Raw genomic sequence first — 13,168 nt, 5'->3', positions numbered from 1 at the left:
TATTTTATAGGGACAATTCTGATATTTGGGGCTTTGTCTTATAGGTGCCTATTACTCCCCCATCCCCTGTCCCAGTTTTTCACACTTGCTGTCTGGCCACCCTAGCTACTGCATAGTATTTCTGTAAGGTTTAGTCAGCATTAGATAAAACAATTTAGTGTAGGTTTTAGAAATATTTTCCTAGTGGCTGGTTGTTTTTTTTTCTTGGTTTGTTTTATTTTTCTTTTCTGTTTCTTGCTGTTTGTAATTCACTGTGGTATTAAATGGATTTGAATGCAAATCATTTTTGAAGCATAAGCTTGAATAACTGTTGGTTTTGCCTTTTGTGTGAATTGCATCATGAGTTGAGGGAAAGTCCCTATCCCGTCTTAGTGTTATGGATATGTGAGTTCAGTTACATAAGAGCATATTGCCATCACAGAGCAGATTTCAGGGATTATCTTGTGCATTCGTAAATCTATATTTCTGTTCTTCATGTGACAAAGCAGAGATGCACAAATTCAGAATTCAGTTACAAGACTTAGTTAAAATGTTTTATCTACTTTTATTTTCCTTTTAAATATTTGAAGATTTTTCGTTCATAGATGGCTTAATTATGAAAATTGGCTTCAGTTAGAATTACTGAATAACCCGCTGGTCATTTCTGTTTTCATTTCTTGCTTGCATCCGAAGAAGTGGGTATTCACCCACGAAAGCTCATGCTGCAAAACGTCTGTTAGTCTATAAGGTGCCACAGGATTCTTTGCTGCTTCTACAGAGAAATTTTGTAACTGCTTTTGCCTTGATTTTTACCATTATTGCAACAGTTTGTGGATACTAGCCAAATATATATAGGTTAATCTCATTTTTGTAGGTATTGATACTCTGTCAAACTACCCTAACAAATTAAAAAAATTAAATGTAATCATTCACAGCACTTCTTTCAATATGTCCTGAATTTATGAGCGTACATTTTAGTTAGTTTGTACTAAACTAGCCATGAATGTCCTACTGTAGGCTTATCTAACAATATTCTTTTAGAAGAGTAATTATTGTATTTGGCACAACGGGTCTAAAGCCCACCAGTAGTCTCCCCAGACAACATTCTAAACCACGTCGCATAAAACTTTAAAATTACTTTGCTCCTCCTTCAGCTTGAAGAGACAGAAATAAACCATTCTATGCATTGGATCAGAAGTGAATGGGAATTGTGCCTAATATGCCAGCTCTAAATTTTGCGCCACACCTTTTCCCATTACATCACCAGACACAAATATCACTATATATGTTGAGATTTGTCTTTTGAAAAGCAGCGCATAGTTTCTCTCCCCACAACCCACTGAACTTTTAGGAGTGGCTTTTTTAAAATGGAAACATCAAAGCGGCTTTGGATGACCCAAGAGAACATTTAGCATAACATTTAATTTCTTTGTTCGTTTGGGAAGTGAGCAGTGGCTCTTTTGGCATTCCCTGAAACACTTCTTATGCCTGGGGAATAACAAGTTCTGTCTTGCAGTGTTCTACATTTCTGTAATTCATACATGCCATCAGAATTGGAATGATTCTAGTGTGTAAACACAGCACATCTTAAGCATTCTTTTGCTAGAGTGTTAAAGATTGTTTGTTTTCCAGAAATTCTAGAGGCATCACACTTCACCCTGAGTGCCTTTTTTCCCCTACTATAAAGCTATTTCTTTGCATTTAAAGTGCTTTTTAAGAGCATATTTGGGCTTGTCCGGTGTTAGCCACTTCTGACTTAAATGTTATACATTTTTTAGGTTTCAGAGTGGTAGCCGTGTTAGTCTGTATCACCAAAAACAACAAGGAGTACTTGTGGTACCTTAGAGGCTAACAAATTTATTTGGGCATAAGCTTTCGTGGGCTAAGGTGCTACAAGTACTCCTTGTTTTTACTTTTATTTTTTTTAGTCGCACATACAGGGTTTGATCTAGCAGCCTCTTCCAGGAGGTACTTGCATGTGAAGGGTACAGGATTGGCCCAGTGTTTCAGTGGCATGTAAACCCAGTTCGATTTTTTTTTAACTTTGTATAGCTATCTGCCTGTCAGTCCTATTCTTCTCCACTGTGGTTGTAATTCAGTTGCTGTATATTTTGTAAATGTGTTGATCACAATTGCAAGTATTAGTGCACATCTTAAGTTTGGTATCTTATCACGGTACAGGTTATAAGGTTTCCATGAAATAGATTCTGAATAGTTCTAAAGGCTAACAGAATTTGCTTCCCAAACTTCAGTTCTGGAGTGCCAAATGACAAGCGTAGTTTAATAAAATACAAAAAAGGGTAAGTAGACACCTTCAGCTTAAAATTTGTGATTTACAGTAGTGTGGGCTAATGCAGAGTAGTGGCTGCATAACAGTTTCTTTGATTTTTGTTGAATTAAGTTGATTCTAATTTTTAAAAAACAGTACTAATGTAGGTAACTCTCAGTGGATGAAAGCCAAAATAGTGATGACCTCCTGTTTGCTCACCCTGTTCTTGATTGGTTTGTTTACTCTAGTAAGTTTGCAAGCCTTTCAGATCTGATAAGATATTGGTGGTCTTTTAATTCTTCAGTGGGCATCATAATAGTGTTTTGGGGCTAGACATTTAATAGAACTATAGTGTGTGCATTCCAATAATAAAAGGGAGTGAGTAACTTCTTGCCAACCTTCAGATCTTTGAAATTATGTTGGAGTCTTTTTTTGGAGAGAACAGGTAGTTTCACACACTGTTGTGTGAACTTGATAGTCTTGTCTTGTTTGGAGACTTTTGCAAAGTGATTCAGGAAAAACTCTAGGACTTTTGGAATCTATTGTCTCCTCCATCTCTACTAATATTTTTTTTTCTCTTCCTCCTCCCTTTCCCCCCCAGTTATCACCATGTCCACAGATGGTGGCTTTGGCGCCGCTGGCAGTAGTGATGCTCAGCAAAGCCTGCAGTCTTTCTGGCCTCGGGTCATGGAGGAGATTCGAAATCTAACAGTGGTAAGAATGTCCTTTGATAATGTGATAAAACCTTAAGAAAATGTCTAGTACAACAGGAGTTACCTGCTACTTCAGTGTCTTATAGTAAAATATTTTCAAAAATCAACTACATTTGGCCAAATTCTTCTTTCAGATATGTACAGATAAGTCCCTTTGGAGTCAACAGTCGAAATAGTGAATAAGTATCTCAAGGCAGAACTTGGCCCCATGCATGGTTCATCACTGCAAGAAGCTGCCTAGCTCAGCTGTGGGGTTAGAAAATGATCATCGTTTAGCTGAACTGTATGTAGCTGAACTGAGCTGATTGGTCTAAATGTACGCTTTTATCAAAATTTGGGATGTAGCTCAGCAATAATGAAATCAAATATACATATTTCATAGTTTATGGAGACACAATAGTCATCCATTATAAATATTTTTCCAGATTAAACCAAAACCTTTTAGGGGGAAGAAAGAATAGAATCAAAAACTGTTTAATATAGAGAGTTGTAACTTAATTTCCTAGAAGGTTTCAAAGGTATTCAAAACCTTTGGGGAAAAAAGCAGATTTGAAATAAATATAGATGAATGGTTGTGGATTCTATCAGGATGCTGGCTGCCTTTGATTAACTGAAGGTCAAGTGATTGGGAATATGTGTTATAGGATGTACTTACTACTGTTTGAATTCCATAATGTAAAATGGCAACAGTGCTTCTAAATTTGTATACACTTTTGCTCCATAGCGGCCACATTCTAGCAAACAATATATAACATTGTTAAGATGTTTCCCAGAATTAAGGAAAATTTGTAGATAGATTGATTTTTATTTTCTATTTCCAGAATAGGGCTTACATTTTGTCGTATCATTTTATTTGAAACTTGCTTGCTGACTTGGTACATTCAAAAATTCATATTTTATATCTTAAGTTTCACTAGTAGCAACACTTATAGCTTTAGTACCAGGGCTAAAAAAAAATTTTTGTTGCAAAGTATATCTGGGGGGATCAGCTGTTTCCCCAGTACTTACTCAGTGGAAATCCATTAGCTTCTTCCTTCACCTGATTACATCACTTTTTGAAACAGACTGGTAGTAGGGCCTCTGCCTTTCCCCTACCAGTTTTCCTGTACGGTTGTAAAATCCACTGAGGAAGAAGTACACTTGTGCAATATGATTGGTTAGAATTTAAATGCACAAATTTCAGGATATTTAATTATGGCTTCTACAGTAATTACTTATTTCAGAATATTCAGGGTTATCTAGACCAATTTAGTTTAATCTATGATATTTCTACACACTTATCACTTGACATCTAAGCACCAATATCAATGTAATAGGCAGTTTAGGGCTCAGTATACCCATGTTCTTGCTTGTGCATAGCTAGACCAGTGCATCTTGGTGTGTTATCTTCTATTTTTCAAATAAAAGGTGTTCATGATTTTCTAGCCTACATTACTATATAAGCATATTCCTATTGAAGTTAGCAGGCATTATGGATGTGATTCTGAGGGTGGAATTTTGATAAACTTTCCTTTCAAAGGTATTATACCCACTTTAAGAATTAATTTGGCAAGTGTGAAGTTTTAAAAATAACTTGAACACAGAGTGCACAGTATTTAACAAACACACACACACACACAAACCCTACACTTTTCACATGCTTAAATAACGCAGAGCTGAAGAGAATTTTGTCAGATTTATTTTTAAAACTTTCACCTATAGGCTGAGAATGAACAATACAGATTTCACCACCCATTTTTTTTCCATTTAAAAGATAAGCCTCTGAGAATAAGGGCATATAACAAAAATGCCTTTTCAAGAACAACTGACATCTCTACTACGACATTACAGTAGTCTGTCCTAAATGCCAGCTTTTCTGGTTTTAATTTAAATTAGCTGAAAACAAAAGGGCTCAGTTTGAAGATGGTCCATTTGAAATGAAGAACCCTATTCTGATACGGTAGTCTAAAGATAAGCTTCCCCTTTCCGCATATTATATAGTCTCAGCTCAAGAAACAGATGTAGCAATCTGTATGCAGAGACCAGAATTAATTACTTTGATCCCTTAGTGCACTGAGCTCTTATGTGCAAGAGCTAGAGTTTGTCTTCATCTGCATGTGGTAAGGGTTTATTCTACAGCTCACCTAGTATGGGCAATTTAATTTCTAACACTGCTGTCATGTGAATCTATTTATTGCATTGCAAGTTAGAAAAATGTTGAATGCCGAGTTGTAAGCTTCTGCCTGAATGAAAATTTTAATAAGGACTGTAGGGGAAAAACAATTATAAAACAGTCCTATCCAGCCACCCTGCACATAATCAGGCACTGAAATTATTATGTCTAGTAAAGCCAACACACTGAGTGCTGCAGCATATGTGGAACGGAGCAAATTTGAGAATTCATTTCCATGTATTGTGTAGTGGGGGGTCAAAGCAGTTACCTGAGGTACAAACTGTTCTGGTTGACTGCTCTTTGAGACAATCTTTATTTCTGTTCTTGTGCTTTTGTGGTGTGCACACTTTAGCTAGAATTCTGGGGAAAAGGGGATCCGTTTAAGAATGTTTTTTTCCCCATAAAACACAGAGAAATGCAGCCTAATCTTGGAGAAACTGTAGAAAATAGTACCAATGATACATTACAGCTTCAGAATTAGTTAGAAGAGGCTTGGTGAAAATGTTGATGCTTAATTTGGAAAAAGAAAAGGTGAAGAATTGATCTCTTAAATCTTGCTTAGCTGGGTAGTAGCCAGACAACATGCCATGCTTCTCTTTAAACCAAAATAAATACACAATATATGCAATGTCTAATAGCCATAGTACTTATTTACAGGAATAAAATTATTTCCCTCCCTAAAAATAACCAAATGCAAGGTGTTGTTCAACTGTGGCAGAACCTAGAGAAGAATTGTATCATTGAGCTTTCCTGGAAAGGATTCACAGATCTGCACAGAAGTCGTAACTAATTCAAAGATTCTAGAAGATAAGGCCAGAAGAGACCACTGTGACTATCTAGTTTGACCTTCTGCATAACATAGACCAGGGGTAGGCAACTTGTGGGCACGCGAGCTGATTTTCAGTGGCACTCACACTGCCCGGGTCCTGGCCCCCGGTCCGGCGGGCTCTGCATTTTAATTTAATTTTAAGTGAAGCTTCTTAAACATTTTAAAAACCTTATTTACTTTACATACAACAATAGATTAGTTATATATTATAGACTTATAGAAAGAGACCTTCTAAAAACGTTAAAATGTATTACTGGCACGCGAAACCTTAAATTAGAGTGAATAAATGAAGACTCAGCACACCACTTCTGAAAGGTTGCCGACCCCTGCAATATAGTATGTAACAATTTGAATGGCTAGGAAAAGTGGATAAGAGGGTAAACATCAAGTGTTTGTAGTTACATTACCTTGGAGAATGAAAATCATTGCCTCTTACAGGAGACAGATATACTATTTAAAGCAGAAAGGGCCAATTTTGAATTCTTCTGAACATCACTTATCTCTTACTTTCGTTTTGAATTATGTGTCATTAAACAGTTTATGAAGTCTCCTTTTTTTGCTCTCTGCAGAAAGACTTCAGAGTGCAGGAACTCCCACTGGCTCGTATTAAGAAGATTATGAAACTGGATGAAGATGTGAAGGTAAATTCATATTTGGTCTTTTACATTGTGAAACAAAACATACAGTTATGAACCCTGTTGATGAGCACTATAGATGTCATTTCTCTGGGTTGCAGAGTATGTAAGAAAAACAACCTTATTGTTCTTGAAATCTGTAGAAGAATTAAAATACCCCATCAGCTATCAGAACAATTTCACAGTTTCACAGCCCCCTAGAAACTGGAGTGATTGTTTCTTTTTGAAGAGTGCTCTAAAATGATAAATATGTGTGTGTCAAATGAGGAATGGAAGTAATATCTCCATTTTACATATCGGGAACTGAGGCACAGAGCGTTAACATACTAAAGGTCAGACAGGAAGGCTGTAGGAAAACCAGGAGTTGAATCGGACTCTTGAGTCCCAAATCAGTTCCTTACCCACAGTATCATCCTTCCTCCCAACACATTAAAGTCTGGAGATTATTTATTGACCTATAGAGAAGAGGTGCTCAGGATGCCTTACGGAGATTAGTTGACTGCACCATTGTGGTGGCTGCAGCTGTTAGCAGCTTGATAGATTTCATAGTATTTTTCAGATACGTTGTTGGACAACTGTTTTCATTACTTAACTAGCTTGTATAGCAGGGCACATAATTTGTACATTTTGCATGAAAAACAAATTTCCTGACGTCTTGAATAAAGCATTTGCAGATGACTTTCAGTCTTTTCCCAGTTCTAGTAATGACTAGCTTCTCTGTTTTCATATCTCCTCCTTATGTCTGTGGCTTTTTCATTCACAAAACTACAAAAGCATTTAATATAAACATAGTAACATTTAAAAAACCAACCACCCTACAAAGGTATTTCAAATATTAGTACAAAACATCATATTTTACATTTTATCACAGAAGTGTGGCCTTTGATATTTCATAAATTTTAGATATGAACCCTTGAAACAAGCAAACTAAGAAATCAGTATTTATTTGGCATGTGATGGAGGCAAGTTCTATAGTTGTCATCCATATGGGGATAAGGGCATGCATAGATCTAAGGGGAAATCTGGCACATCTACTCATATAACAGGAAAAACAAAGAAAACCCTACTGTAAATATCAGGGATTTTTTTGTTACTTATCCAATGATCTTTTTGCCTTAAATTAGAAGATTTTATGGGATGCCAATTTCCAAGAGAGTTCATGGAGCCAATGACTTCCATCCTTTTCCTTGTGAATACCACCCATAGGTTGGGAGACTTTAACATTTAAATAAGCTCAGTGAAAAAGATGTGTTCTTTGGCTCCGTTTGTTAATGTAGACTTTTTTTTAAACTTTGAACCAAACTGAATCCAAGCCTCTTGAGTCTCAGTTCAGTGCCTTAACTAGATTAATGCCAAATTCTCTATAATTACGGGAAAAGGGAGATGGAAAGTAAATAATATTGTTTTCGGGTGGTCATTTTTTAACAGGAAGGAGATTATCCAGGGAAATAAGCCTAATACAAAGGTAGCTAAAGTGAAACAGTTCTAATAGAAAGAGAATTAGAGACAGATTCTGTTAAGAAAATGAAATTTGGTGAGACTTGTGATTTATTCATTTATTTCTTTATTTTAAATCTTTACAATCTGTTTTTACTCTGCCTGCATTCATTACCCTAGTATGTAAGTCACTTTGTAAATGAGTATTGATAGCCTCTGACTGAAGGATCAGATTTTTAATTGAGGCCTCAATCTGGCCTCTAAATTTGTGCCCTCGTTGCACAAGCAAAATTTGTACATATAAAAATGATTCATGTGCAAGCATAGTAGATTACTGACTACCCAGTTTCTCACACATTGATGCCATATGCTCCTGGAAGCTAGGGGTTTTGTGAGCATAAAGTTGAAACAGATGCTGAAAACTTGGCCCTAAAATGTTAATCGTAACCTAAACTTCCACAATACATATTTATATCATCTATGATAAGTTAGCTTGAAAAGTGAAAGAAGAAACTATTAACCTGTGAATGGAAGGTCTGTCTGTCATGTGAGTTGTTAGTGGAGTTTTACTTTTTGTGTTAGCATAGGGTAAGCCAGTGAGCTATGCAAAATTAAAATCTGATAACCTTCATATTTCAATAAATAAACTTCTCAGGAAAACTGTAATTGACCAGTATTCCTGTTACAGTGCTTGATTGAAAACTGGTAGCCCTCTGTACTTCCACATCTTGCAATGAGATGGCCTTCAGATGTAATGTGGAAATCCCCTAAACTCCCAAACTAGCATTTTATTCATCCCTGGACTATTTATCTGTTAATATGATACCAAGCTTTTATGATAGAATCAAGTGTAGTACATTGATTGATGAGTGAATGAAATATACATTTTTCATTACAGATGATTAGTGCTGAAGCTCCTGTGCTGTTTGCCAAGGCTGCACAAATATTCATAACAGAATTGACGCTACGGGCATGGATACACACTGAAGATAATAAGCGGAGGACTCTGCAGGTAATGGAGAGCTGTTTCCATGAAACCTTGAACTGCCATGTCCATGTTTTCTGACCCCCTTTACTTTCTAAATATGAACCTTATGCAGCCTTAAAACTCTCTGTCAGAAGGGAGTGAGATGGGGTCCCTGACCAGAGACAGGTGATGGCTGGAGACCAGATACCTGACTAGGAACTCCTGGAGTGTACCACAGAGGAGGGGATACAGGTGCAATACCCTGCAGCTGTAACAGTGCCCCTTTAAAATATACTATATCTGTGGAACAGAGCTGAAAATGCCTGTTTTCCCCTTACTTTCTTCATGGCTGCTGTTGGCACTTAGATGCCAAGGTGATACATGCCCTCGAATGCCTCAGATAAGCTGAAGTGTGAGGATTGATAGCCCTTCTAATTTTTATCCTAGGTAACATCAGAAAGGGCAAATATCTCAATCCTGTTGTGCTCATGTATATGCTTTATAAGTCTAGCTTCAGTGAATTTCTCCTAATACCAAATAAGAGACCCTTCCTTTTTCTATGATTCCCGGAACCAGACCCAGGATTTTTAAAGACATCTGACAGCTTTGGTCATCATATGGTCATCTATTATAGAAGCAGTTTTTAATGACAAATCACCTTGTTAGGAATTCAGCTGCTTTGTCCTTGAGTATCTTCAGAACTTGGACAAATGCTGTCCAGTAATGGTGACTTACATAATTTCACTCTTTTAGTTCCTTTTTTGTTTGTTGTTTTTGGTTTTTTTAAATACCTCAATCTGACACTATACCTGAAGAGAGTAACTCCATGGTATGTATATCTGCATCACCCTCCAAATCCATAAATAGTTTGGGGAGGGATTTTAGTATCCCTGGTCTCCAGTGCCACCCTCTCAACTTGGTAGGCTCACTGACTCTCCTGTGGGCTTTCCTTCTTCTAATGTACTTTGCAGTCTACCTGTATCTTTTAACTCTTTGCTCTTCACGCTTCCTCTTAGTCTTCTTAATTGCCATCTTATATGTTAACTTTGATCTCTTAACATCACTTGGGATACCATTTTTCTCAAATATGCTCCTAAGAACTCCTAGTTAACTCCTCCCCTCTCCTCCCCCCCAACTCCTTGGTTATGCTCACTTTGCGACCCTAAAATGTTCTTAAACAGTCTCTCTGGTGGTACACTGTAATATTGTCAGTTTTCCTTCAGGTTGTTTCTGACTATTCTAAAGAAAAGTCCCCTTGTTGAAGTTCAGTGTCATAGCACTACCTCTTGTAATTATCCCTTTGAGAGGATATTGAATGTATTATGTTAAGTTCACTGTGAATTAGTGGCTCCATGCACTTATTTCATGAGCCAGTTCCTATGTAACTGTGACTAAATCAAGAGCAGCCTCTTCTCTTATCATAGAATCATAGAATATCAGGGTTGGCAGGGACCTCAGGAGGTCATCTAGTCCAACCCCCTGCTCAAAGCAGGACCAATCCCCAACTAAATCATCCCAGCCAGGGCTTTGTCAAGCCTGACCTTAAAAACCTCTAAAGAAGGAGATTCCACCACTTCCCTAGGTAACCCATTCCAGTGCTTTACCACCCTCCCAGTGAAAAAGTTTTTCCTAATATCCAACCTAAACCTCCCCCACTGCAACTTGAGACCATTACTCCTTGTTCTGTCATCTGCTACCACTGAGAACAGTCTAGATCCATCCTCTTTGGAACCCCTTTCAGGTACCCCTCTACCCCGCTATAACACGACCCGATACAACACAAATTCGGATATAACGCAGTAAAGCAGTGCTCCGGGGGGGGGGGAAGGCTGTGCACTCTGGTGGATCAAAGCAAGTTCGATATAACACGGTTTCACCTATAACGCGGTAAGAATTTTGGCTATTGAGGACAGTGTTATATTGAGGTAGAGTGTAGTTGAAAGCAGCTATCACATCCCCCCTCATTCTTCTCTTCTGCAGACTAAATAATCCCAGTTCCCTCAGCCTCTTCTCATAAATCATGTCCTCCAGCCCCCTAATCATTTTTGTTGCCCTCCACTGGATTCTTTCCAATTTTTCCACATCCTCCTTGTAGTGTGGGGCCCAAAACTGGACACAGTATCCAGATGAGGCCTCACCAATGCCAAATATAGGGGAATGATCATGTCCCTCGATCAGGTGGAAGTGCCCTTACTTATACATCCCAAAATGCTGTTAGCCTTCTTGGCAACAAGGGCACACTGACTCATATCCAGCTTCTTGTCCACTGTAACCCCTAGGTCCTTTTCTGCAGAATTGCTGCCTAGCCACTCTATCCCTAGTCTGTAGCAGTGCATGGGATTATTCTGTCCTAAGTGCAGGACTCTGCACTTGTCCTTGTTGAACCTCATCAGATTTCTTTTGGCCCAATCCTCTAATTTGTCTAGATCCCTCTGTATCCTATCCCTACCCTCCAACGTATCTACCACTCCTCCCAGTTTAGTCATCTGCAAACTTACTGAGGGTGCAGTCCACACCATCCTCCAGATCATTAATGAAGATATTGAACAAAACCGGCCCCAGGGCCGACCCTTGGGGCACTCCGCTTGATACCAGCTGCCAACTAGACATGGAGCCATTGATCACTACCCATTGAGCCCGATGATCTAGCCAGCTTTCTATCCACCTTATAGTCCATTCATCCAGCCCATACTTCTTTAACTTGCCAGCAAGAATACTGTGGGAGACCATATCAAAAGCTTTGCTAAAGTCAAAGAATAACACATCCACTGCTTTCCCCTCATCCACAGAGCCAGTTATGTCATCCAAAAAGGCAATTAGGTTAGTTGGGCATGGCTTGCCCTTGGTGAATCCATGCTGACTGTTCCTGATCACTTTCCTCTCCTCTGAGTGCTTCAGAATTTATTCCTTGAGGGCCTGCTCCATGATTTTTCCAGGGACTGAGGTGAGGCTGACTAGCCTGTTGTTCCCCGGATCTTCCTCCTTCCCTTTTTTAAAGATGAGCACTACATTAGCCTTTTTCCAGTCATTCGGGACCTCCCCCGATCGCCATGAGTTTTCAAAGATAATGGCCAATCGCTCTGCAATCACATCCTCCAACTCCTTTAGTACCCTCGGATGCAGTGAATCTGGCCCCATGGACTTGTGCTCGTCCAGCTTTTCTTAAATAGTCCTGAACCACTTCTTTCTCCACACAGGGCTGGTCACCTCCTCCCTATACTGTGCTGCCCAGTTCAGTAGTCTTGGACCTGACTTGGTTCGTGAAGACCGAGGCAAAAAAAGCATTGAGTACATTCGCTTTTTCCACATCTTCTGTCACTAGGTTGCCTCCCCCATTCAGTAAGATGCCCACACTTTCCCTGACCAGCTTCTTGTTGCTAACATACCTGTAGAAACCCTTCTTGTTGCTGCTAACAAGGGATGTTAAGAGTAACTCCAAGTGTGATTTGGCCTTCCTGATTTCACTCCTACATGCCAATATTTTTATACTCCTCCCTGGTCATTTGTCCAGTTTTCCACTTCTTGTAAGCTGCTTCTTTGTGTTTAAGATCAGCAAGGATTTCACTGTTAAGCCACGCTGGTCGCCTGCCATATTTACTATTCTTTCTACACATCAGGATGGTTTGTTCCTGCAACTTCAATAAGGATTCTTTAAAATAAGCCAGCTCTGCTGGACTCCTTTCCCCCTTATGTGCTTTAGAACCAACTGTTCCAAGACACAATTATTTATGGTATCATAGATTGTAAGGCCTGAAGGGAATCATTGTGATCATCTCAACTGACCTCCTATATAACATAGACCAGCGTTTCTCAAACTGGGGTCCGCGAGGGTACTCCAAGGGTCTGCGAGTCATGCCCAGGGCTGCCAGCCCTGCTGATCAACTCCTCCTCCTCCCTCCCAATGCCTCCTGCACACTGTTCTGCACATGCAGGAAGTGCTGGGAGGGAGGGGAAGGAGCAGAGTTAGGATGTGCTTGGGTGATGGGGCGGAAAGAGGCGGGGAAGAGGAGAGACAGGAAGAGGTGGGGTGGGGCCTTCGGGAAGGGGTGGAGTGGGGGATGGAATTTTTTTTCCTCAAATGGAAATAAACATCCGTAGGTTTGGGGGTCTGCGAAAAAATGTAAATCAAAATGGGGGTCCTCAGGTTGCTAAAGTTTGAGAACCGCTGTCATAAGCCATAGAACTTA

General features: G+C 39.1%; 1 protein-coding gene across 1 annotated transcript in view; it reads left to right on the top strand.

The window, feature by feature from the left end:
• NFYC (nuclear transcription factor Y subunit gamma) overlaps nucleotides 1–13,168 on the top strand; it is a 58,256-nt gene that overhangs the window by 27,398 nt on the left and 17,690 nt on the right. Inside the window, exons 2-4 of the mRNA XM_044998139.1 lie at nucleotides 2,850–2,962; nucleotides 6,512–6,583; nucleotides 8,913–9,026. Of these exons, the coding sequence (XP_044854074.1) occupies nucleotides 2,858–2,962; nucleotides 6,512–6,583; nucleotides 8,913–9,026 (291 nt within the window). The 5' untranslated portion in view covers nucleotides 2,850–2,857. The remainder of the gene's footprint in view (nucleotides 1–2,849; nucleotides 2,963–6,511; nucleotides 6,584–8,912; nucleotides 9,027–13,168) is intronic.

The sequence above is a fragment of the Mauremys mutica genome, chromosome 23, assembly GCF_020497125.1.
Source record: "Mauremys mutica isolate MM-2020 ecotype Southern chromosome 23, ASM2049712v1, whole genome shotgun sequence".
Lineage (NCBI taxonomy): Eukaryota > Metazoa > Chordata > Testudines > Geoemydidae > Mauremys > Mauremys mutica.
The sequence above is the reverse complement of the archived record's forward strand: the minus strand, read 5'-3'. Positions and strand labels throughout refer to the sequence as shown.